This window comes from Doryrhamphus excisus, chromosome 6 (genome assembly GCF_030265055.1).
Source record: "Doryrhamphus excisus isolate RoL2022-K1 chromosome 6, RoL_Dexc_1.0, whole genome shotgun sequence".
NCBI classification, from domain to species: Eukaryota; Metazoa; Chordata; class Actinopteri; order Syngnathiformes; family Syngnathidae; genus Doryrhamphus; species Doryrhamphus excisus.
Window position 1 is genome coordinate 19,650,072 of NC_080471.1, and position 28,000 is coordinate 19,678,071.

The 28,000-nt window shown below is 38.9% G+C and overlaps 1 protein-coding gene across 1 annotated transcript; it reads right to left on the bottom strand.

The window, feature by feature from the left end:
- Positions 1 to 2: 2 nt before the first annotated feature.
- fa2h (fatty acid 2-hydroxylase) lies at positions 3 to 28,000 on the bottom strand. The gene is made up of 7 exons (XM_058074993.1): positions 27,553 to 28,000; positions 13,065 to 13,187; positions 6,702 to 6,844; positions 4,730 to 4,830; positions 4,461 to 4,633; positions 1,783 to 2,035; positions 3 to 1,701 (listed from the first exon to the last, which is right to left on the bottom strand). Exons 1-7 carry the CDS (start codon positions 27,832 to 27,834, stop codon positions 1,628 to 1,630), a joined length of 1,149 nt encoding a protein of 382 aa, XP_057930976.1. The 5' UTR covers positions 27,835 to 28,000; the 3' UTR covers positions 3 to 1,627.

The following is a 28,000-nucleotide window of genomic DNA, read 5'->3' on the forward strand; positions in this document are numbered from 1 at the left end:
TTTATTTACAAATGCATTTGCATAGAAATTTAAAACAACTTAAAATGTATGAGATGCTGGAGTAAACACGTGAAGGAAATATTTAACATTTTATCATAGAATATACAAGACTATTACTAGAAACAAGTTTAGTTTTATTTTTCCTGTTAATCAAATAAATATAACAATTTTTTGTGCATTTTATTCCAATACGTGTTACATACGTATGAACACCATCTTTCTTTTCTTAATTCATTAGTTATAGTCTTGTTATAGTAACATATTTATGAAGATGCGAGGCTTTCTTCGTGAACGGAATACCCATCTTCACTGGTGATAAATTACATAAAGAAAATATGACGTTGTGCAAAATCAACTCAGTGACAAAAAAATACAAAAATTATTGATTTGCAACAATTGAAAGTCTTCATCTTAAAAAAAAAAATAGAACAAAACCAGTGAGGATAAATTCCATGTTATTTTACATATTGTATATATGTTATATATATATATATTATGTATATATTTTAGGTGAGTAACACGTTTTGAAAACTACTACAGTTGATTTAGGGTCAAAAATACATGAAGTGTACATGGTTTTGTTCTGCAGTAACGCTCAGAGGAAAACCGTGATGGATCCGCCAGCTATCAAGACTTCGTGCTGCACAGTCGGATGGGTCTTCCATCGTCATCCTCCAGGGAGATGCAGTCGAGGAATGTAAAAAGTAAAAAAAAAAAAAAAAAAAAGACAGCCGTTGTCACATTGGATGTCTTTGTGACTTTTTGACTTCAAAGTCCCCACAGCAGGAAGTCTGACGGGGCTGACTTCATTCCTTCAAGTGTCTCTCTGGCACGGATGTTGACATCATCCATGGTTTGCTATGGAAAAACTGTAAGATCTCTAGAGACTGGATGGATGGATGGATGGATGGATGGATGGAAAATGATTGGTGCTATTGAAAAATCTACTGTACAAAAGCATCTTACAAAACATTTACATCTTTGTAGAAGAGCAGAGACAAAATGGGCGATGAAGGAGAAAACATTTATAATAATAAATCATCTCGAATCTTCTCATGAATCTTCTATCAACGATGACAGTGACTTTTGCTTAGACTGGGAGTTGGGCTTTTTTTTTTTTTAATATTTATATCAAACTCCCAGGCCTCATACATTTCTTACCCTCTATGCAGCCTTTTTCTTCAATGCCTATATTCCACTTTCACGCACCCTTCATCACTTCCTTATTCCACTTTTCCACTCCAAGGGATTTTTAACATCATTTCACAGAAAAAAAAAAAAAAAAAAGGTGTTCTGTTGTTGGTCATTGGGCTTCTTATCATTACAGTATGTGATGTAGAAGTTTTCTACAGATGGTGTATTGCAAGGTGTATGGCGTCATGGCAACGGGACTAGTAATAATGGAGGGAAGTCTATGTGGTTAAGGGAGCAGCAATGGCGCATTATGATGATCGGGTTTGAGTTTAAAAAAAATGGCACAGAAATGTCTTGCAACAGGAAAGGAAAGCACACATAAAACACATGAAGAAGAAGAAAAATGGCGTAAAGAGATGACTAATATTGAAGAAGAGGATGGATTTTGCTGCATAGGCTGGACAGGATGTCGGGTTGTTTTAAGGCTTAATAATCAGGATTCAAATTTCTCATCGGGGATGACCGTGTGGAAGGGGCGGTCCCAGAACTTGGAGGTGATACCAAAACCTGTAGAGATAAAAAAAAAAATGTATGAAACTTAAATCCCAAATTTTTAGCTTAAAAAAAAAAAACAAAATTCAGGCTTACCTGCTCTCTGGTGCTCAAAGTGGTGTTTGACATGGTAGGCCTTCAAGCTATACATGTAAGAACCTTTCTTCGGAGAGCCGTAGTGAAGATAGTAGTGGATCATATCATAGACCACGTAGCCGCACAGTCCCCCGGTAAACACTGATATGGCAATGATCTCTGGTAGGAGGCTACAGAGAATTGTGTAGAAAGTTCCAACCACTAAGGAGGCCAGGCCTGGAGGGAAGACCAGCCTGGAGCCATCGAATGGAGACTGGGGAGACAAATGTTAAACGACGTTAAAAACATTGGAGATCGAAAATATCCTTTTTGGAAAGTCAAAGCAAATTATTGGTCAAATGTTTTATTTGGAAATATTCATCAACAGAACTTGGAAGGTGGAAATTTCAAAAATATATGAATAAAATAGGGCGGCACGGTGGTCTAGTGGTTAGCGCGCAGACCCCACAGCTAGTTGAATAATAACAATAGTAACAATAATAGGCTAATTAATAATATAATAATGATCATTATATAATTGATCGCTGTCCAGGCTGCATGGCGATCGAGTGGTTAGCATGCAGGCCTCACAGCTAGGAGACCCGAGTTCGATTCCACCCTCGGCCATCTCTGTGTGGAGTTTTGCATGTTCTCCCTGTGCATGCGTGGGTTTTCTCCGGGTACTCCGGTTTCCTCCCACATTCCAAAAACATGCTAGGTTAATTGGCGACTCCAAATTGTCCATAGGTATGAATGTGAGTGTGAATGGTTGTTTGTCTATATGTGCCCTGTGATTGGCTGGCGACTAGTCCAGGGAGTACCCCGCCTATCGCCCCAACACAGCTGGGATAGGCTCCAGATTTGTTTTGATTTTTTTTTTGACCATGTCCATGAACAGTAAATAGACATAGCTAATCAACACAAGTAGATCTTGCCTGTTAGCATCCACCAGTGGCGTCATTAGGCCTGTTTTAGGGGGGGCTTCAGACCCCCTAAAATGTTCTTAAGTCCCACTAAATAATTTGATATTTTTTATTGATTTTTTTTTTTTTTTACAAAAAACTTCTGACAAATTGTATGGCTCTCGCTGTGGTTTGCTGGAGTCCTAAAGCCTTACAAATGACTGTCATTTAAAAAGTGTTTTTTTTTTTTGTTCAGCTGTGTTGTCATTGACTGAAACATTTAAACAAAACAACAAAACAAACAAAAAAAACAAAAAAATCAGGCAGGGGGAAACACTTTGTAAGATGTTTTTCTTGTAATTTTGCCATTACTGTAAAGTGGTTTGGTTAATTAATTTTTTAAAAATAGAACCCAAAATGTCCGTTTTTCTACATTACTTTTTGAGAACAATTTAATGTTTAATGGAATTAATGAAGAGGTTGTTTCCTTCTTATTTGTTCTTATGTAATATTTACAGAAGAGTACAGTATGTTTTATGTTTTGTATGGAAATATGCGCCTAAAAATAACCTAAAAATGGTCCTTAAATGAAACATGCTTATTGCTGCCGAAGATGGCTGGGATAGACTCCAGCCGAAAAGCGGTAGAAAATGAATGAATAAAATATGCGGTTTTGTGGTCGAATACAGCCAAAACATTTCTACACCGGCCCCTAGGTGTCAGTAATGTTACGGTGATGTCCAGAGACATTGATTTCATATTACGGTCGGGATAAACGAGGGATGCCTACATCAAAACCTTTTGGGTCCTTACTAGGAATGTGTATTGGCAAGAATCTGGCGATACGATACGTATTATGATACTAGACTCATACGATACGATATATCACAATACTGTTAACAAGGCGATATTTTTTTTGTTTTTCTTGTTAAAGATTATTTCCTGGAAAAACTGAATTACACCAGCAATATGCGCTTACTAAACACATTTTTATTCCATTAGAACAGTATGTTATGCTGTATCACAAACTTAAAAGTGTAGCATTTTGATAAATAAAGCTTTAAATTTACAAAAAAAAAAACATAAAAAACAAATTAATTAAATTATGTCTCCAGGTCCTGCTCAAATGTTCATTACATTCTATTAGCTGTGGAAAATGCAGAGTATACAGTCCCTGACTTATCCACCACCAGAAGAGTATTTTTGTGGAACAAAGTAACTAACATCAGTAAAAAGTATTTTAGGATGCTTGAAATAACCATTATTTAACAAAATAGTCATATCAATTTGAAAAACAAAAGGACCTCGGCATTGCTTGCTAGCGGCAGGTCCTCATGGTGTCTCGCTAAGTGGACTCGCACATTTATCGTGTTTCCCCGAATACTTTATTCGGGAAACACGCCACATTTTCCAAACGGCATGGGTTTTGTCCATTTCTGCACACCCTAGTTTTGTGTAGAAATCCAAAATGTGTCCACACTTCAGTACCTTGTACGCCGCAGGGGCCGCTGTTATGTGCTGGCATTCTGCCATGTTGAACTGTGTTTATGTGTGAAGACGTTTCACTCGTCAATCTCGTTCGCCGTCCTTGCCTAATTGACTACGTAAGTGCTGCCACCTAACCATTGGAGGTTTCAATTCCAATCAGAAATGAACCTTTGCCGTGTCTGCACTTGAATAAATACCATATACAGTCTATGATAAATACCTAAAAATATCCATATCATACAAAGTATCTCGACAAAACTACATTTTCCTTACGCCCCCATACCAAGGAGATGTTTGAGACGTTTGTACCTTGTGATGCTGTCCATGCAGAAGAAAGTGTAGCGTAATGAGGTAGTAGTTATGAGCTGGTGGTTTCATGTGAAAGACAAAGCGATGGATGCAGTACTCGATGAAAGACCACAAGAACCAGCCCAACAAGAAGAACACCAGGAAGCTGTATTTATGGACCAGAACTGAAAAGTCTGTGGACAAACACACACACACACACACACACACACGATGAAATTTAAGTATGAGATACGTGACAATGAGAAAATAAAAAAAAATCCACTTGTTACCTGAAGTGATGGCTATCCTGGTGATGCCCTTGGCCAAATAGGTGTAGCAATACCAACTAAGATAAAAGACGATAGGAAGCCAAACTACGGGTACCCAATACCTGTTACCAGAAAGCAAAACTGTGTCACATTCTCAATTTACATTTCAAATGTAAAACAAACAAATAGGTAGTACATTTAGCACTTAATAAATATCCTTGAGCAACAGGAAACAAATGTGTTGATCTAAGAGAATTGCAATAATTCATCAACCTCAGGATGATGATTTTTTTTTTTTAAATCAACATCTGGAAGGAATTCTTCTTATTAACCCTTAGATGCATAAGTGGGTCAAAAATGACCCGGTCAGGTTGTTTTCTTGAAATATATATTTGTAATAAAAAAAATTATCATTTCATATTCCAAGTATTCCCCAAAAAACGTGTTTTTGATATCATGCCATTCACATTTTTAATTTACTTTTTAGACATTTTAAGAAATTTTAGTTTTTGTGTTACTACCCCAACATTCCATAAAAAAAGGACCCGATCAGGTTGTTTTCTTGAAATATCTTAGGAATGAAAAATTGTTATCACTTCACATTCCAGGTATTCCTCAAAAAACATGTTTTTGATATCATGCCATTCACATTTTAACTTACCTTTTATACATTTTAAGACATTTTTCTTTTTGTGTTACTACCCCAACCTTCCATAAGTGGGTTAAAAATGACCCGGTCAGGTTGTTTTCTTGAAATTTCATATTCCAGGTATTCCCCAAAAAACGTGTTTTTGATATCATGCCATTCACATTTTAACTTACCTTTTATACATTTTAAGAAATTTTTGTTCTTGTGTTACTACCCCAACCTTCCATAAAAAATGACCCGGTCAGGTTGTTTTCTTGAAATTTCATATTCCAGGTATTCCCCAAAAAACATGTTTTTGATATCATGCCATTCATATTTTTAATTTACTTTTTATACATTTTAAGAAATTTTAGTTTTTGTGTTACTACCCCAACATTCCATAAAAAATGACCCAGTCAGGTTGTTTTCTTGAAATATCTTCGTAATTAAAATTTTTTATAATTTCATATTCCAGGTACTCCTCAAAAAACGTGTTTTTGATATCATGCCATTCGCATTTTTAACTTACCTTTTATACATTTTAAAGAAATTTTTGTTTTTGTGTTACTACCCCAACCTTCCATAAGTGGGTCAAAAATGACCCGGTCAGGTTGTTTTCTTGAAATATATTCGTAATAAAAAATTTGTATCATTTCATATTCCAAGTATTCCCCAAAAAACACGTTTTTGATATCATGCCATTCACATTTTTAACTTACCTTTTATACATTTTAAGAAATTTTTGTTTTTGTGTTACTTGAAATATATTCGTAATGAAAATTGTTATTTCATATTCCAGGTATTATCCAAAAAACATGTTTTTGATATCATGCCATTCACATTTTTTACCTTTTATACATTTTAAGAAATTTTTGTTTTTGTGTTACTACCCCAACCTTCCATAAGTGGGTCAAAAATGACCCGGTCAGGTTGTTTTCTTGAAATATCTTTGTAATGAAAATTTTTTATCCTTTCATATTCCAGGTATTCCTAGAAAACATGTTTTTGATATCATGCCATTCACATTTTTTACCTTTTATACATTTTAAGAATTTTTTGTTTTTGTGTTATTAGCCCAACCTTCTATAAGTGGGTCAAAAATGACCCGGTCAGGTTGTTTTCTTGAAATATCTTTGTAATGAAAAATTGTTATTTCATATTCCAGGTATTCCCCAAAAAACATATTTTTGATATCATGCCATTCACATTTTAACTTACCTTTTATACATTTTAAGAATTTTTTGTTACTACTCCACTTTCATGACTGTTAGTATAATCAACAAATTATTATTTTGACCCACTTATGGAGTTTAGGGTCCAGTCACTCGTGCATCTAAGTGTTAAATATCAATCATGCAGTTTTACCAAGAAGTCTTGGTGCTGGCCTCCATGAAGGGGTTCCCAAAGAGTCTGATGGGCCGGTCGACTGGCTGGTGAACCCAGGCATCATATTTCTCTCCGAGGTGGCCTACCTGCCATGCCAGGGGCTTCCTCCAGTCCACCAAATCCTGACAGGGCCAGACCGGGACAAAAAAAAAAAGGCATGAGAGAAAATTAATTCCCCACATCCAGCAGGTGGCAGCAGAATGTTGCAAGACCGGTCAGACAAGTGAACGCAGCTCTACTGTATATACAGGACAGTGGAGTGGAAGTGGGTGGCTACTGCTTTTCCTTGAAATGATTGTGCTGCTGGCATGGCTGAGATAATGTTGTCTGTTAGATGTGTAGTGGTGAGAACAGAGGATATGTACACAAACGTCATCGCTGACATGCAAGCGGACTGACTAATACAAATTTTAATAGAATGAGGGTCATTGTTTATTAGAATTAATAAGCCCACCAGAGCATGACTGATCACAGAGTACAACTTTGAATGACAAAACCTCATTTGGGCACAAAGACAAGGTAAACACACATTTTACCAGAAAGGTAAAAAGGGTACGCGCACTGGAGAGTCGATATTGCGACCGCAGATCGCCATGGTAGTTTGGGGCGATCACGTAAAAGGTCATTTTTTAGATGTCATGTGACACTAAGCTCTGTTCCTGATTCAATATTGCTCCCCCCTGCGGTGTGTCAAGCTACACAGAGAGATGCAACTTTTATCTTTATTATTCCGATTACAGAATGAGCAGTAATATGCAAGATATCTATAACAAAAGTTATCTAACTACCGCAGTAGTTATTGAACCCCCCCATAAAAACAAGCAGGAACACGTCAAGAGCAAACAGGTGACGCCGAGATCACCGAGTGCAAGGTTTGTAGTGTGCACAAACCATTTAATTTGCAGTTCCAACACTGTCCTGCGTGCATCCACTTACATATTACATACATTATCAGTCGTGATGCCATTGCCTCTTTACTAGCTTGTGTACGTACAGTGGGAACTAGACTTAGGGTGGAGGAAATGCGCCATTAAAATAAAATAAAAACAAATCCGACGGTCAAATGGCCTTCAAGCATGACATCATGCAAACCATCCTCATGTTTGGCGAGCCCTTCAGCAGCAAGGTATGACGACACCATTTATACTAGAAAAAGAACACAGTATACACCTGAAAGTGAACTGCGTTTCGTCCTTATACTCTTTCACACTGCGCGTTTTCCGGTGTTGCTGATAAATGCAAAACGCACCAATGTTGAATGTTGGGAAAGGTATAGAAGAGGTGTTACATACGTAATGGTAATGGTTTTATTTCATTTGAACATACATCAGATTATAATTGAATGCATCACATAATCAGTTCACAGTTCCACATGTCCAAAAGGAGTAGGAAGAAGCAAAGCTTATTAAATCCTACCCCTCCATCTGGTACTTTTACAATCAGTAACTGTTACATTTGTTCACTTCCTGCTTTCCGAATATGTTTTTTTTTTATTTTTCACTTTTTTTGTCACGTACCGAAGTACAAGGTGATATGACCATCCAATGACATAATGGGTACCATAGTAACTGTGATAGTATAGTGATATGTATAGCACATCATGAATGTCTAAATGTGCTTTGTGATTGGCTGGCGACCAGTAAAGGGTGTACCCCGCCTCTTGCCCGAAGACACGTGGTTTACACAATACATATTATAGACACAAGTAGTCCCACCTAGGCGTGGGCCGGTATGAGATTGTAACGATAACCTTGGGCAAAAATTTCCCGGTTTCATGGTATTATAATTAAAGCTGTAAAAAGTGTCATTTGTAAAAATATCTTTATTAAAGTTAAAAAAATATGTCAGGTTAACACATTGCCACAAACTTCCATTTCCAAGTTCTGTGACGTTAGTAACCGAGACATTAAGTGGTGGTGGTTGTTCAGTGGAAAGTCAACGGTTTATACCACCTACTCTCAATTTCTGTCACATGTTCACATTCGGTGAACCTCAACATAAAACCAACCAACAACGGCTCAATGCTAATGAGGTAGCTAATGCCGGTGCAGTCTACTGTATGCTCAACTCTTGGCAACACGGCACATGCTTGTGGTTTCAACACCTTGAAGTTCAGTTCTGACTGCGAACAACAACACAGGATGTGACCAAGTATTGAAACCTGTAACCAGGCCCTCTGAAAAAACGCTCTGTTGCCCCTAAGTTTCTACCATTCATTCATTTTCTACCGCTTATCCTAATGAGGGTCACGGAGAGGCGGGGTACACCCTGGACAGCCAATCACAGGGCACATATAGACAAACAACCATTCACACTCACATTCATGCCTATGGAAAATTTGGAGTCGCCAATTAACCTAGCATGTTTTTGGAATGTGGGAGGAAACCAGAGTACCCGGAGAAAACCCATGCAAAAACATGCAAACTCCGCACAGAGATGGCCGAAAGTGGAATTGAACTCGGGTCTCCTAGCTGTGAGGCCTGCGCGCTAACAACTCCGCCATGCAGACTGTGTTTCCAGCAATCTTGCTCAAATTTGACTGATATGGTTTCATGTTGATTTGGCTAAACACTCCAAAATGATGCTTTATAGAGCGCATTGAGCTGTGTTACAAAATATAAGTTAAGTTGATTTATGGGCTCACACTGAATAACAGCACCGCCTGGTGGTGGATTTGCATTTTTGTTACCTTAAAGTTAAGTTCACACACAGAACATTTGTCATAGTTTTTACACTCTAATATTAACAGCTGTTAACTTTTCTTTGAATGTTACATGAACAGGGTTGCCAACATTTGATGTTTGCATTCCAGCAGATTCCCCCCCCAGGCACTCCCCACAGGCAGGCACGCGCCTAACTGCATCCTCTATGTGACGGGAGCGCACTGCTGATGTATTTTTGGTTTACTACTACTACTACTACTACTACTACTACTATCACCACTACCACTCTACTGCAAAAATGTTAGCAAGTACATTTTGAACCGTGTCCACGGGTTGCTCTGAATTCATTGCAGGAATGCAGGAAGTGAACAAATGTAACAGTTACTGATTGTAAAAGTAAATTGTATTATGGAAAGCAGGAAGTGAACAAATGTAACAGTTACTGATTGTAAAAGTAAATTGTATTATGGAAAGCAGGAAATGAACAAATGTAACAGTTACTGATTGTAAAAGTACCAGATGGAGGGGCAGGATTTAATAAGCTTTGCTTCTTCCTACTCCTTTCGGACATGTGGAACTGTGAACTGATTATGTGATGCATTCAATTGTAATCTGATGCAAGTTCAAATGAAATAAAACCATTACCATTAAAACGGCAGCAAGTTGCAATTGTGCTTTGGCCCGTTTGTTGAGTGCCATCACCTGCACAGCGCTGTATACCTGTATATGGCATATTTTCGCCCCCAAATCAACACATTTTGAAATGAAACAGAATGATTAATTACATGTTCATGAGGGACCAGTTCCGGGCACCCTCCCCCCCTCATGCCCGGACAAGATACCCATTTTTCAACGGCCCTGCGTATGTGTGTGCATGACTAACCATGCCAGGCCCTGGCCCACCTCTTTTGATCGTACCAGAGGAAGGTCGGTGTACAGAACTTGAATGCGAATCAGAGCACTCACAAGCCAAATACACCAAAATGTAGGTTTTGAAAAAAAAAGTTTTATTAGCCAAGGAGCTATAGTGCTCAGAACAGATAAAAATTGGCTATAATTATGTTGCCAGGTTTCACATTTTAATGGATCCTGTGAACAGGAAATTGTAGTTTTGTGGTAAGTTAATATGCTATTCCTGTGGTTTAGTTGTTTGAAAAATCAAATTAGCTGCAGTACGCTAGAGAAAAGAAAAAAAAAGTTACCAAACATTCATGCCTAATGGCCTGACAAATCCAAACCGAGTTTTCTCTATGACAAACAGGAAATATGACGTGAGCAAAGAAGCTGCTTTTGCAAGCATTTAGGAAGGAAGTTTTTTTTTTTTACAAGATACCAGACAAAATATTTCTTAGGAACGACTCTAAATAGGTCATCATTCAGGGCCGAAATAAAGTATACTTCATTCAGTTCTCCTTCCAAAGTGAGCATAAGTGACATCTGTAAGGGGTATTCTCCTATGACGTGGCATGGTGTTTTGTTGGCGATGACCTCAGGATGCAGATGCACCCAAGTGCAGGCAAAAAGTCTTCAATTTAATTCCCAACAGCAAAATGAAAATTAACAAAATGCAGCCAGCATGACCAAAAAGCACACAATGCAATGCTCTGACAAACGGAAGATGCCACCAGTTGAACTCAATCCAAATACTAGTTAGCAGCAGGTGTAAGAAAACGAGAAAGTAAAGGCGACAGAAAACTAGATAGCACGACCCAGGAAGTACAACAAATTAAGGGCATAGAAACCAGAACTAAGGCAAGAGGAACTCACACAGTCACGCAGCATTTGGCACTTCTAACTGGATGACAAGGCAGCGTTTGAATGTTGTGATGTTGTAGGTTTTAAGAAAAAGCACTGCAAATTTAAGCATGATGGTAGACCAGCCGTTTGTACACTCTGTATCGGGATGGCTGTGTCTTCCAGCACATGACGTGTGCTCCAGTCCTCATGTAAAAAAATGCTGAAAGCGAACAAGAATCTTGTTGAGTCTTCGTCGCAAAATTGAGAGCTAGGTATCCACTCTTCGATCTGTTCTGTCTGTGAGTGACGCTGTGACTAGCGGCTAGCAAGGTGTTGTGTTAAATATAGTTTTTTGTGTTAGCTGCTACAATAACTATATTGCTGTAGCTTGGTTAATCGTATATACAAGTCAGTTGTGTTTTTTGTTGGGTTTTAACATCAATTAGGTACGGCTCATGACGTGCTTTGTTAGCTAGCTTATACCAACTTGTTTTCTCTCATTAGAACACAAAGAACAGGGAAAGAAATGTGTGTTCATGTTTCACTTCAGGATTGTGAGTGATGGGCAATTTTTAAAAGTGCAGTTTTCCTTTAAAAGAAGTGTCCAAATCTGGACCAAATCTGTGGTGTGACCGTTTGTACACTCTGTATCGGGATGGCTGCGTCTTCCAGCACATGACGTGTGCTCCAGTCCTCATATGAAAAATGCTGAAAGTGAACAAGAATCTTGTTGAGTCTTCGTCGCGAAATTGAGAGCTAGGTATCCACTCTTCGGTCTGTGACTAGCGGCTAGCAAGGTGTTATAGTTTTTTGTGTTAGCTGCTACAATAAGAATACAATATTGCCGTAACTTGGTTAATATATACAAGTCAGTAGTGTTTTTTTGTTGGGCTTTAGCGTCAAATAGGTACGTCTCATGACGTGCTTTGTTAGCTAGCTCATACCAACTTGTTTTCTGTCGTTAGAACACAAAGAACAGGGAAAGAAATATGTGTTGGGCAATTTTAAAAACTGCAGTTTTCCTTTAAAAGAAGTGTCCAAATCTGAATCACTGCTGCAGTGGTGTGAAAAAGTATTTGCCCCCTTCTTGAAACGCCACTAGTAATAAATATTTATCCTGAATGAGAGCAATACCAGACATACAAGTGTTTGCTCGTAAGAACAAAAGGTAACAATGCTGGTTTCTGTGTCTAATATTGACAGGAGCACAAGACAAAAATGAAGCAGCCATGTTGGAAGACATCCTTTCCATTCCACAGTATCACACAACTCCAATGAATGAACATGTAAAGCACACCTTAGTTTCATAACCTTTTCCAATTATTAGCATGATGAATACACTAGTGTAGGCCAGTTTACTCTCGTTCTCCAAGCAACAAAAAAAAGTTTAGAAATAGGTCTGCTGTTGATAATAACATGCATGAAATAAATCTGTCTTTGCATGCCGAGTTGGAGAATTACATTAGTTGAATAGAAGTTCAGAAAGTACAAAAAACAACGAGGGCAGTTTTGGAGAAAAGCAAGGTGAATAACCTGATGACCATTTACCCTCCGGGCGCTTAAGTAAACATATACGTCACTGTCCATTTGTACACTTTGAACACTGTAAGGCAATCCCGTGTTGTGAGTACTTTTGAACGCTAGTTAGGTGGAACAGAAAGTGTTCTTATTGTATACTTTGTGTTGCCACAGTGATATATTTTGACTTTATGTTGATGAGCACTATACGTTACTGTGTATCAGTGGTTCTAAATTAGTTTCTGTCGCAATATTTTTGCGCCCCCTGACAAACCGGAGAGCAGTGAAGCATACAAAAGTATTCAAGAGTCAAATTGTATGAGTATGACAACGACATAGTGTGCATTTGAGAAGCACTGCTGTATACGGTATCAACATTTGTGGAGAATAATGATAGCTTTTTTACAGCTTTTTTTTTTTTTACCTTGTCCAGGTCCACAGGGCTGCAGCGATTATGTGGAGCCTCCTCTTCCTCCTTTACTTCGGGTGTTACCACTGCTGTTTTTTCTTCAGTCTGCTGACAGGCATTTCTTCTTTCCCTGACAGTCTAAAGAAAATACAAGAATAAGATGATTAGACATATTAAATACACCAACAACAGCAGTTTAGATGTAGTTATGTCAGTCTGCTTAGCAATGAGGACATACAGTACACTGAAATATTTTTCATAGAAATTACCCCCTCGGGTCTCAAATTTTATGTAGAGAAAAGAGGCATTTACGCTGAATGTATGTAATCGGTATCGCACAATTTGACTCATGGAATATTGGTATCGGTATCGGCAGCATACAACGCTGATAGGGACGTCCCTAACTGGCATTGCGCTCTAATCCGCAAATTAACTGCAGAAACTTGCTTAGCCATTAATTGGTCTGGTATGCAAAAACCTCAACTACATGGAACTGTGCAGCGTGAGCTTCTGTTCATTTCTGCGGTCAACCAAAACCACTCTATAGCTATACAAACATCAGTCTTCTCGGCAAGCACTTTCCAGAGAAACCAAACTTTTAAAACTTAACAAGCATCATACCTCCTATTTTTTTTTTATCAAAGATAGAGCATTAATACAAAACTGACAAATAGCCTGAACAAAAGGAGTTAGTATTGCCTTGGCTGGTCATGATAATAACCGCACAATAAATAAAAATAAATTTGATAATTTTAATGGCCTCAATATAGACATGTGCATGCGTGTTTGTTCTTCCAAAACATGACAATTTTGCATCTCATTAAACGTGTATATGAAAAAAAAATAGTCTATACCGCACACAATATTGCTAAAAGTGAATCAAGGAACTGTTCCTGTTAATGAGCTGACATCTGCATTTACAGACTTTCAGAGTATTTCCTGTTTATTTATATTAAAAAATAAATACAGTATGTTTTTGCACCAATCATACATTTAGCCCAAATCATCTTTCATCTCTGTGGTACTTTTCCAGACAAAACAATCTTTTATAATAGATGTTATTCACTATTTTGAGTGAGTGTCAATAACGAGAATGATTAAAAAAAAAAAAAAACTTCACCAAGAGTGCACTCGATATCTCAGCTTAATTCCCCCACACACACCTTTACCATTTGAACAATGTACCCATTCCTGGTAATGGTAATGGTTTAATTTCATTTGAACATGCATCAGATTACAATTGAATGCATCACATAATCAGTTCACAGTTCCACATGTCCAAAAGGAGTAGGAAGAAGCAAAGCTTATTAAATCCTACCCCTCCATCTGGTACTTTTACAATCAGTAACTGTTACATTTGTTCACTTCCTGCTTTCCTAATATAGTTTAAGTTTTTTTTTTTATCACGTACCGAAGTACGAGGTGATATGACCATACAATGACATAATGGCTACCATAGTAACTGTCAATTAAAATTGGGTTAAAAGTAATAGCCGTTGCCTAGTTAGCACAGCTACTTAAAACAAGGTGCTAATAACGCCACATCAATTTTGCAGGAATTCCCTGTGGGATCAATAAAGTCTGCCTGTCTGTCTGGTTCAGTCCTTTCAGGTAGCAAATAATGCAGCCATCACCTACCACGATACAAAAATAATATGATTCTGACTGGAATTAATCTACAAAGTCAGTGAAAATGCAGTAATAGAGCAATACAGAAGTGATGGCTCAAGCAAATGGGCTGAAGCACAGAAGCACAGAGCAGTGGGGGGCAGGAGAAGGGGGGGAGAATCACGCCAGCGCAATCCGAATGGGCCTTAATGTCCTTACGTTCAGCACTGGGTTTTGGTCTTGGAACTCTGCCATGCAAGCCATTTTTGCTCGGTGTCTTTCATATAGTGGAGTCATGAACACTGACCTTAACTGAGGCAAGTGAGGCCTGCAGTTCTTTGGATGTTACTATGAGGGCATTTGTGACCGCTGTTGGGGGAATTTGGGTTGGCCATTCCCATTCCTGGGAAGGTTCACCACTGGTACATGTTTTCACCATTTGTGTAAAAATGGCTCTCACTGTGGTTAGCTGGAGTCTCAACGCTTTAGAAATGGCCTTTTCCAGACTGCTTGATCTAATTAATCAATTAATCTCAGTGGGGACAATTACTTTTTCCACACCTTTATGCACTTGTTGACAGGCAAACAGGCAGAGGGATTCCAGTGATTGTTGGCATCCAAGGCGTGCGTGTGTACTCTTCAGTTGTGAGTGGATGGAAAGTGGAACCTACCCACACTTGGTGGCTTATTGTCTAATAAAAAATGACGCCAATCACTTTCTAAAGAGGTTTCATTACATTCTACCATATGCACTGATAATAAAACTATGAAACTATGACAACACAAAAGTTATTAATCAATGCATGCCTTTGAAAAGTATTTCTTTTGAACCTTGACAGAGTTTCATGTGTGTGATGTTTGGTTAATTATTGACCAAGAAAGGCTAGCTGCATTCCCTTCCACCTTACCACACATATTTATGTATCGGAGCTGGAGAAAGAACAATGACTGAATAAACTTGCATGATAATGTTACGGAGAAGAACAAGGTCGATGACAAGGACTTCTCGGGTGTGTGTGTGTGCGTGCACTCGGGGGCGGGGGGGTCTGAAACCACTCTGGGAAGCAGTGTCGAAAGACATAGAAATGTATATGAATGAAACAGAAAACAAAGGAGCTAGTTAGAGGAGGGTGGCGATGGGGCTTGGTACCATCACAGCACTGTCACCACAGTGGGCCACTGAGGGCAGAGGAGGGAGAAATGTAGAATTCAATGAAAGCAACGCAAAAAAATGAAACAGATCCAAATTGGTCGACTGACCGTCGGTGCACATTACTTAAATCTAGGAGTATTATTTATTTATTCATAACCTAATTGTGGTAAAGGCATTTTCTCCTGTTCAAAGTAGGCAGTTTTTCCACATGAATCATTAAATATGGATTAGTTTACATGTACATAGTTTAACTGTTGTTCACAAGTATAACTAGAGGTGTTCCAATCATACATTAATATTGGTCCGACAGACAAAAAACCTGCGTAATGGATCATATTCTTGCATCTAAAATTTCAAAAGACGACTCCATTAAAAGTAGTCCATTTCAGACTCCGCTCCAGAACTTTTATCCAGCACCATCAGATCCAGCGTTACTCTGTATTGTTACAGCTGAGTGCTAAACTTTCACATTGCTCATTTGTTTCCCATTGTGACACAGAACCAGTTTAATACGACCAACCTCACTGGCATGAAGATTTATTTTCACGGCTCAAATATCCTGTCTGAAACATTTTCTAATTGTGAGATTGGTAATGGTAATGGTTTTATTTCATTTGAACATGCATCAGATTACAATTGAATGCATCACATAATCAGTTCACAGTTCCACATGTCCAAAAGGAGTAGGAAGAAGCAAAGCTTATTAAATCCTACCCCTCCATCTGGTACTTTTACAATCAGTCACTGCTAAAGTAATTTACAGTAATAACAGTAATTTGTTCACTTCCTGCTTTCTATGATACCATTTACTTTTACAAATCAGTAACTGTTTCATTTGTTCACTTCCTGCTTTCTCACTTCCAGTTTAAGGTTTTTTTGTTTTTTTTAATAATGTACCTTAAGGTGATATGACCATACAATGACATTATGTGTACCATAGTAACTGTCAATATAGTGATATATACGTATAGCACATCAAGACTCTTCATCCTTGTATTTAGCAAACATCAACTGCTTGTATTGTTTCTCGCGATTCTCCCACTGGTCATTAGCTATCACAGAAATGATCCAACCCGTGTCGGTGATTAGCACCTCAAGCTTCGCTACATTGTGACTATTCGTCACAACACTGTCAATAAAATGATACCCCATATATGTACAACAAGACGTAAATGGGTCCATATTTCTCATACCAACCTGACTATTCTGTTTGAGAACAGAATACAACACTTCCATGCTCAAAACATAGTCCACAAACCATGGCCCCAACCCCAACAGCCAAATGGGTGAGAAGCTGGACCTCTCGTGTATGCCATACAAATCGTCATCATCATCAGTGATGCCTTCTGCAGACCTTTTGTCAAGATGAATGCATCCATGCTCAGCTTCTCACAGATGCTATACCAAACACTGAAAAATGTATTATGGCCTCTTTAGAAGGATTTACAAATACCAACATGGGACCTAAAACAGACCTAAAGAAGCAGAAAACAATTCTGAAATCACTGAAAAACTATTCAACATAAATTCATATGACTTTTTGCCGAGATTTGCAGATTATTTTTTTAAGAAGACACATGACACAAGATTCTGTTATGTACTATTCTGGTAGAACAAAAATATCAAAGCCAACGCCACCAAGTCCAGTTATTCTTCATCGACAAATCCATAACTAATAATTTATCTTCACGCCGACCATAAACATTTATCATGCCTTCTTGCCTCCACTGAGTGAAAGACAATATACTCTGTGATACTGTTTGTATAGTGAAAGCACAGTTCTACTTATACCATTAAATGCATCAATCAGCGTTACCCCTTGACTTTAGCCAAGGTCAATCATGTCCGCGATCGAGTCCATTTTGGCACCAGAACAATCGGTTCAATTTTGTCAAAGTTATGGTTTGTTTGCAGGAGCGTAGAAGATAACAGGAGCTCTCGTGTCACATACCTAAAAGAACCAATCAGACCTGAATAACCAGAATTCCAGATTCAAACCCCGCTCTGCGTGTGCACGTATAAGAATCAGAGGCTGTCTGTAGCTAGCCATTTTGAGCACATGGTGTCAGGTTACCTGACCGACACTAACAAGTGAGCCAGCGCCATATGAAGGCTACAAGCAGACGATTCGTTTTAAAATGCTCCTCGATTACTTCATTAAATGAACAGACGTTGATTGTAGCAATTCCTTTAACAGTTTGCTTGTTTTTTATAGTTTTGTACATTTATATTGTACAAAGTATTATTTTTTTGCAGTAATTGCAAAACTTATATGCGACAATATGAAATGCAAGCTGCGGTAAATTTCATTGATTGATTTGACAGTCGTAATAAGTCATCAGTCATCCAAATCAATTACAGTACATCTTTCAAACTCCATGTTTTCCCTTCCAGTGTGAATTCGCTCAGCCTCTCTCTCTTCTGACCAGATGTTAACAGTGATGAGGTGCTAAACCACCTGAGGCCTTCACCTGAGCACTGTTTGTCATGTTGGCATGTCTCCATGGTAGCAAAGGAAAACAATGCAGCAGGTAATGTATTACCATGGTGCTAACTCAGGGCTGCTTTTCAGACTTGTAAAAGAGTACACCTGAATGAATGAATGTTGAGTACCATCCCATATGCAATGATTTTAGTAGAGGCTGGAATTTCTGTAAATAAATAAATCTATTATGCTAGTGGTAGGGATGGGCGAAGTGGCCTCCAATTAAAATCTCAAATAAATCAATAAAATTGATATAATCACCCTGGCTTAGCTAGTTAGTGACCAACATCTTTTAGCCATATGCAGCAGTGTGTGCTAGGATGTATGCGTTTTGCATTGAATTCCTTAAACTTCTATTTTATCACTCATGCCACAGTGTCCCTGCCCAGTGCTTCCTGACAGACAATTGCATCATTGACTAGAAAATGATGCGGATGGAAGTCAGCATTCCAGCACTCAGCTAGTCTGTTGCCCTCCAGCATTCTATCCACTTAACATAACACCCACTATGACCTCATTGCTCAAAACTCTGTGTTCCGATGATAAAAATGTAGTCGTTTTTTCCCCATCTTGCTGAGATTGATTATTATCTTCTGATACTTAAATCTATATCGATAATGAATCAACGCATTATATTTTATTCTGCTTTATTCAAAACATTCTAATCCCATGCTTTCTGATCTCTTCCATACAACAATATCTCCATTGTTCAGTCATCCACACACGCAACCATTTGCGATTCTACTCATTGAACAATATCTGCACTATCCTCCTACGTGTGTGACTGGCATCCCGTTATTTTGTATGTCGTAGGAAAAACACATAGCTTCAAGATCAGGTATGTATATAATACACAAAGTGCAGATAGTACGTCAGAGAGAAAACATACCGAGTATGTGCCAGTGAATGTTGGAGTGAATTACCACATCCTGTCCTGAGGAACTGTAGATACGCCACGCGGTATTGATTGATTCAACTCAAGCGTCGGGCACACAGCGCAAACAAAGGTGCAACTATGATTGACACAAGGATTAGGGTTTCTGTCTGAGTTCATGAAAAATGTATAGCAGTGCAAACATACATCACGGTATATTGTATGCATTATGTACTTAGTGGAACCTGATTATCTCCAAGTCCCTCAGACTGGCTGACTGATGTGGATATAAGCTTATGGCAACATAGACATCAAAATAGAAGCTAACTATTGCTTCCACATTTGGTGAATGAGCTTGTTTTATTGTAGTTGGAAAAACTTCCAACTACTTCCACTTTTCTGACCTATAAATGGAGTTAGAATGTTGCATTCTCATGTTAAACGATGCCAAAGTTTCAGATAATGAGGGTGGCGCATTTGAAAGTGAGCCCTGAAAGAAGTTTGGGATGACTCAAAACGCTCTGTTTTGAAAAGGCATGGTAAAACTGCCCCTTTGTGATGTCACAGAGGGGCGGATTTCCTTATATGGTTTATCGTTAGGAAGCACTTTAGGCGTGTGACCAATCACAACGGAGTGGAATAAATTAAAACAGACTGTTTTGGCTGGAACAGCCTGCCAAAAGTGGACCAAAAAAACGAGCCAATCTGTGTGGAAGGTAAGAGCTTGGGATTCTGTTGCCGGTGTTCAGCAGTGGTGCGCCGCACGTTATTGTGGGTGGGGCGCAGAGGCGACTCCAGAAGCGATGAACCGGTTTTTGAACCTCCAGCATACCCCTGCGACCCGAATGAGGATAAACGGTATAGAAAATGGATGGACGAACACACAAAGTTGGTGGTTAATATAACTGCCACATCCTGTCTTTGCAGACCGCTATCAAAAATCAAGTCTTCAATGAAGGTTATACGTAGCCTTAAATGTTAATTTATCTCTTTCATTCATCGTTTATATGTATTTACAGTTGTCCCCCCCTAAATCGCGGTTCAAATGTCTATCCGTCACTCTACCGCGGTTTTTCAAAAATTAATTCACTGATTGCCATTTTGTGCTGTTAAAAGATATTGAAATACAAGTCATGTCACGTAGTATTCTGGTCACTAGGTGTCAGTAATGTTACACTGATGAGACAGATGTCATCACAGCAACACAGAAAATAGTCAGCCATGACATGTCTGATATGAAAAAGTACAAAACAGTTACTAGTTATAGTCACCTTTACACATTATTTTTTGTTTACAACTATAATGAATGAAAAATAGTGTGTAAAATGTGGAGTCAATTGATTGCCACAGACTAAGCCTATTGATGGCAGCATGTGTGATTCAGTGTCATTGTTGTTCCACTTTTCTAGCATCTTTGTTTACACACTTTGCCGGGCTCTGATGGCGGCAGCTTCCTAGCCAGCTACAGGTTAGCCACCTAGCCCTCTAGTCCACGGTGCATATAACACTGCCCTTTTTTTCTTAAAACCATGGTGACATTTTGACAAACAATTAAGCAATGTGTTTTGTTTGTAGCTATGTAGCGTTTTAGTTTTTGTCCCACAAGGAAGCTGCAACGGCCATCACGTTTGTGAGGTATGCACTAACTCACTTTTAGTATCACTTAATCTTGCGCTCTTGCTATCCCGAATAGTACAAATTGACTGAATAGGTCAGGTAACGAAACAAGGCTCAATGTTTTAGACTCTAACCAACTTAGCCACAAAATTAACAGTTTGCAGCCCACCATCAAGGATTCAAAAAATCATTGAGGAAACCCTCAAGGCAACTAGTTTGCCTTCAATTCATTTTTCTAAACTTAAGAAAGGGGTTTCAAATGGGGAAGAATGACACAGTAAGAACCACTTCTAAATATACAAAATATCTAAATACTGTATTTATATTATCTCTGTTTATAGTAGGAGGTAGATCTCTGGGACATGGTCGTATTAAAAGTAGCCCACAGATGAAAAAGAGCACCATTGTGCCATATAGATACATGCATTACCTATTATTTTTATATTGACCAAAATTAGTTGGAAACTCAATCTCAAATATCATAAAAACATTTCACTATGCTTTATTTTGAAAATCTTGCACTGGAATGACCTGTCTGCCTTGTTGGCACAGATATGGAGATGAAGAAAAGGCTGCGAGAAAGGTATTTAAAGCATTAATTAATGCTTTTATTATTGTAGCCTGTCAAAACAACCCTAATGTTGACATTATTACTGGCAGTAAATTCAAATTAAAAAAAAAAATCGCTACCACAGCAACACACCAGCGGCATGGCAAAGGGGCAGCAGTCCGCCTCCCATGCAGCCCACCACCACCGCTTAAAAAACCCTTGGGGAAACCCTGGTAATCATGTGAATTGAAATGTTTGACCCGCAATGTATGGAGGGATGACTGTAGACTACTTTTTAACATTTATCAGACACCATTTAACAAAGTTTTGGTATCGGACAGTATCGACAATACCAGCCTGAATTTCACTCAGTATCGGATCGTAAAGGAAATCAGTGGTATCACACATCAGTATTTGAAAGGCCAGTTGTAGCACCACCTAGAACTACAATACATTTAGCATCAGGTCAAACGTTTATCCGAGGTCGGGTCGCAGGCACAGCAGCCTAAACAGGGAAGCCCAGACTTCCTTTTCGCTGGCCTCTTCGTCCAGCTCCTCCCGGCAGATCCCAAGGTGTTCCCAGGCCAGTTAAGAGACAGTCTCTTATGTGTCCTATAGTAGGTCTTCCTCGAGGCCTTCTATCAGTCGGACGTGACCTGAACACCTCACCAAGGAGGCATTCTGAAAAGTTGCCCAAGCCACCTTATCTGTCTCATCTCAATGCGGAGGAGCAGCGGTTCTACTCTGAGTTTCAACTGGATGAGAGTAACTTCTCACCTTACCTCTAAGGCCCAGGCACCCTACAGAGTAAACTCTTTCTGGTCACTACCCAAAGCTCATGACCATAAGTGAGAATAGGAATGAGCGGCTACTTTTTTCTTAAAACTTTCTTAAAAATTGGTCATTACTCAATATAAACAGTTTGACTCACAAAGTCATTTTACGAAGAACGCTAAACCCATCACATAGCAACGTAACACTCAAAAAGTAGCTAAGAAAATATACAATACAAGAACCAATACAAGGTCATTTTAACTTTTTCCCATAATGCATTCCATCCCAGCAAAGTATTTAATTGGTTGTGGTTGCAATGGGGCTCTGCATTGCTGCCTCTGTCCACCAGAGGAGCCCAGAAGGAGGCTGACGTCATTGCAGCCAACAATGGGGAGGGGGGTGTAAAGTTAATTTAATTAATATTTTCTATAGAACTCCAGCTCACAACAAGTCTGTATGTTGTCCTTCTGTTAAACAAACTAAATAGCCTTATTTGATTTATCTTATTTACACAGTGGACATTATTTCCGTCTCTACATGGTCACGCATTTACAGTTTTTCACTGCTCTCTGTACCGCACATGGCATGGGTATCGCAATAATTAAATGACACATTTTTTTTTACATGCAGGAATGTACTCCAGCAAGTTTATTTCTATTAAGAAAACGTAAGTTATGTATAACTTATTAAGAGTAATCATACTGTTGTCATTGTAGGACTTGGCAACTAAATCAACTAAGAGTCATTCCAATAACATGGCCGCATGCGAGTAAATGGGCAGTGACGTTTCTTACACTTAAACACACATCTTTTCCTGTACATACTGGGAGCATACAGTGAACGAGCCTTTAGCAGTACCACAGGCATGTTCATGCACAGACTAAAAAAAAAATACAGCATAACTTTGTAGTTTTTATATTTGGAGTTTGTAGGACCAAGAATCATCACAAAAGCACTGGGTCGGCAAGTCATGCAAATGCTAATGCAACACTAGCAGATGCAACCCTGCTGCTAACCTTTCTAACACGACACATGGAAATAACCGGTATATACGTTTGTTGTATATTTAAGGTAATATTGCAATACAGACTGTTTCCAGTTCTACTCTTAATTCTCTGTGTTTATTGTTCTCCGTTTTTCCCGTAGTCCTCTTCTTATAGAGACTAGACAAACCAGTTTTTTTCCTCTTCTTGGCTCTTTATCTCTCTCCCACACACCCCTCTTGAATCATTCATTTCCACCACTGCCCCCCACCCCCCCACACACACATACAACCACTCATCCCCCCACCTGAAAGGTTTACCATATCACCTGTGCACCCCTCCCTGTTCCTTTCTGACAAACGTTTTAAGCAGATCCCCTCCCTGTGTGTTTCCTTTCACCAACACCTCATTCCCTCCCCTACAATCAACAGAAGCTGGAAAAGGAGGAGAACAGGTACCTGCTCCCTGCTGCCTTGCAGAAACGCCCAGTACAGTAATGTGTGTAAAGTCATGCGTATCTTACCTTAAAGAACATTAAAACGACCTTGAAGTTGGGCTTTAATAAGATATTTTAGATAATGCCATATGTCATGTGTTTCAGGTCTATTGTGGCCTGCCTATTGTTGCCCCATTTTTTTTAATTGGCTTGCGGTCTACCCAAGACTTTGCAATGCACTTAGTGTTAAGTCCTAGCAAAACACATTTCGGAATTTTATCTGTGAAGAAACATTTCTACGCTTAAATACCTTAAATACCTGCAAGCTTATTCAGATGAATTCTAATGGAAGCCACGAGAGAAGAGATGTTCCTTTGTTTTTAGATCACTGAAACTGATTTTAAGGAAAACTTCAGGCAAGGGGAAGTTTCCAAAACTTGTTTTTCAACCTTTGTTTATAGATTGGAAAGCTTTTTTTTGTCTTGGCTTGTTTGTGGCTGTAAATCTCTTTGTGATCGATGGTTCAAGATGCATTTAGAAAAACGGGTTACGATACAATTCAAAAACGGTATATTTTAAAAACAGAACAATTTGATACATTGTACAAAGGATACGATTCTATGGTTGTTTATATAATAAGCCAATTCTTATTGTGGCATTCTTACAGTCTTTTCATATCCGCAACCAATCACATTGCTGCGGAAAACTTATCAGGTGCAATAACTACATCAAATCGTATGTATACTGATATAAATTTTTGAAATACTGGCCATTATTTAACTCTAAAAAATATAGAGTTACAAGTTTTTTCATGTTTATGTTGTTGTGAGCAGTGACCTGCCCTCCTTTGACGGTCCTTGAACGTACCATCCAATTTTCTCCTGCGCTGCACAGATACCGTATTTTTCCTCACACCTCATAGTTATTCCCAAATGCCAAAACTACGGGATTTCTGCTACATGTAATTACTTGATTGGTGAAAAAAAAAATAAAAACCTTAAAAATGAGGGTTTTAAAACTTGAAAACAATGTTAAACAATATATTGTATGAACAGGTATATATGCTAAATAGATGCATATATAGCTGTTTAATGATGCATATACTGTATTTCAATTTATTCGTATAGCGCCAAATCATGATAGCCCACAACCACAGCTTCAAAAAAATCCTTGGGGGAACATTTTAACTATGCGGGAATGCATAAAGATAAGATTTGATGACGTTGTTGAGTGCTAATGCGGCTTATATTGGTCGATATATTATATCTTAATTTGGTGTGGTTCCTGGCTTAGTTGTACACAATACATAACAAATACGAAAATCTTATGCACAATGTCGCGCCTGGATTGGACGTGTACATTGTCAGATGACGTCAGGCACCCAAAATTATGTCTTTCATGTCACATACACTTGTAGGAGTTTCCTTTCATATGGGAGTCTGAAATGTTAGCTGATATGTAATGATGAGGGTATAAATTGAATAAAGACGTCAAAAAAATTCCTGCGAATGTGCTGGAAAGAGACGGCGTTTCTGATGACTTCATCTAATTGTAAAGAGGAACACAACCAGACATGTTTAAATACTGAATTTACCGGGTTCTAAACACCATCAGAAACACTGTGCTACATTTACAACGTAATTACTACTATTTGTTCCTACTATTTGAAATTGGATCAATCTATTATCATAATTATGTAGCCTCTCTCTGAGCTGCACTGCTTCCGGTAATTTTCTTTTTTTTTGTGTAAAATCAAATTAGAGCTTCTATGTGTTGCTATGTCTGGCTATGTCAGGGCCTTCAGAATCAGGAATGCTGGCCCATGTGGCTTACAATTAGCAATTAACCCATCAGATTTGTAATTCCATTCACAAGGCCAGTTCGCTGACCCACAGTGACATCAGCACTTTTCGGTAATATGTTTGATTGTCTGAATGAAAGTCTGTGCTGACATTCAAATTTACCAGCGCGTTTGAATGAATCCTCACATGGATCCTGTTCCGACATGAAGAAAGGAGACGGACATGGAAGTAGTCCATGTCTACTACTAGTAGTAGATATATTTAGTATTAGTATTAGTATTTAGTATATAGATGTAATTAGTATTTACACTTTTTTCATCAACTACACTTACACACTAGTTTCACTCAACTTTCAGTTGTTGCTTTGAATGGCATGGTTATGGTTCGATCACATCTGGTGATGTTTTTGGTCCATTGGTTAATAAACAAATTAATGCAGTTATAAAATTCTGTTTTTATCATCTTTGGCTTTTATCTAAAATTAAATCTTTTTTTATCTTTGCGACACTTTGAGCAAGCCATGCAAACTTTTATTTCATCATGTCTGGACTACTGTAATGCACTTTATTCTGGAATTAGCCAAAAGTCTCTCTACCGCTTACAGTTAGTCCAGAACTCTTAACAGGAAGCAAAAAGGGGGAGCACATCACCCCAATTCTGGCCTCCCTGCATTGGTTGCCTGTTCGCTTTAGGATTGATTTTAAGATTTTATTGTTTGTTTTTAAAGGCGTTGAATGGGCTGGCCCCCAAATACATCTCGAACTTCATACAAATTTACTCTCTGGTGCCCAAGACGAGACTTAAGACCAGGGGAGACGAGCCTTTTCTGTGGTTGGCCCCAAGCTATGGAACTCTCTCCCCTCCAAAGTACAAAAAGCCCCCCAACATCGAAAGCTTTAAGTCTTTAAGTCTTAAAACCCACTTTTATTCTCTGGCTTTTAACTCGGAGTGAGTCGTATGGTCCTGTGTTTTTTAGTTATTTTTTATTTTAATTGGTTTTATGTTTTATACTTTTATTGCTTTGCTTCTTGTTTTTAATATTTTAATATCTATTTTAGGCGGCACGGCGGTCGAGTGGTTCGGGGACCCAACGTTTTAGACCAGAGGTGGGCAAATATTTTGACTCGTGGGCCGCGTTGAGTTAACAAAATTGTCCGGGGGACCACAACATATATTTAACACACATACACACACTATTTTATGCTTATAATTTTCCTTGAATATACTATCAGCCGGGCTGCACGGCGGTCGAGTGGTTAGCGTGCAGACCTCACAGCTAGGAGACCGGGGTTCAATCCCACCCTCGGCCATCTCTGTGTGGAGTTTGCATGTTCTCCGGGTACTCCGGTTTCCTCCCACATTCCAAAAACATGCTAGGTTAATTAGCGACTCCAAATTGTCCATAGGTATGAATGTGAGTGTGAATGGTTGTTTGTCTATATGTGCCCTGTGATTGGCTGGCGACCAGTCCAGGGTGGACCACGCCCTCTCGCCCGAAGACAGCTGGGATAGGCTCCGTGAGGAAAAAGCGGGAGAAAATGAATGAATGAATGAATATCTATTTTATGATTTTATTTCTTATTTGATCTTTTAGTTTTGATTAAATTCAATTTGTACCTTTATTTATTGTATTTTATTTTTATTTTACTAGTCTATGCAGCACTTTGGAAACTCTGTTTATAAAATGTGCTGTATATAAATAAAGTGGATTGGATTGGTGGAGTAGCCTCACACCAGACTGGGGCCTGCTGGCTGGGAGTCCATAACCCATCCCATAGGTGGTCTCGGTCCCCATGTTTGGTCCTGGACTGCATTCACACTTGCCCAAATGAACAGTACTAGCAGAGCAAACAGACTCGGACTGGAACCGGAACAAAAAACGACAAATGTGAACACACCCTTAAATAGAGATGACACAGCTGGAATCATTGCCACAAATAAGACCTTACATTCCAGTTTGGTAATACCATAGAGTGTTGCCTAATTTCCGTATGGCACATAAAGGGAGTGCTAGGAAGCAGGTGAAAAGCTGGGAAATGACGTTACACGGTAAACAATGACTTTGTGTGTGTATTTTAGCTCGAAATATTACACACAGGACCGTTTTTTTCTTAAAAAGTTTCACCAACGAACCTAAAACTTAACACACCAAATTGTCAACTATTTTTTTGCTGAGGTCAAGCTAGCTTGATTAGCTCATTCGGGGACAAGTGTAACTTACCTGGAGATCGTCGCTGTCACTGTCTCGGTCCAACTCCCCGATGTAGTACTGCTCCATCCACCGTCGGGCGTTCTCAGAGTGGCGGTGAGGGGGTCCTTCCATCTCCCTGCTTACATCTTTCCCCGAACGGCGAAGTATCAGAGCTTCCCCGCCGGGATGCATTCGCAAGAAAGCGGTCACATCGTACACCCTGGTACCTATTAGCACCCAGCAGGAGTCCTTAGAGCAGTGGCGGGCCACCTCCCTCTCGGTGAAGAACCGGGGGGATGTGGATGGAGACATGCTGGTAAAAGTGCGGATGCAGAGTATCCACCTGTACCGTCAATTTGAGAGAGGAGAGCAAAAAAAAAAAAAAAAATAGAGCTCCTCAACTGACCAAGGACTTGCTGTTAGAAAGTTCGTCTTGGCAGTTAACACCCAGACACTCAAAAGACACAAAGTACACACA

Bases quoted from the DNA above. Each gene is read 5' to 3' on its own strand.
- fa2h (XM_058074993.1), bottom strand. From the start codon at position 27,834: ATGTCTCCATCCACATCCCCCCGGTTCTTCACCGAGAGGGAGGTGGCC. The intron at 6,845-13,064 runs GTAAAAAAAAAA...TGGCCCTGTCAG, and splicing joins GCCCTGTGGACCTGGACAAG to GATTTGGTGGACTGGAGGAA. The intron at 1,702-1,782 runs GTAAGCCTGAAT...TTATCTCTACAG, and splicing joins CTTTGAGCACCAGAGAGCAG to GTTTTGGTATCACCTCCAAG.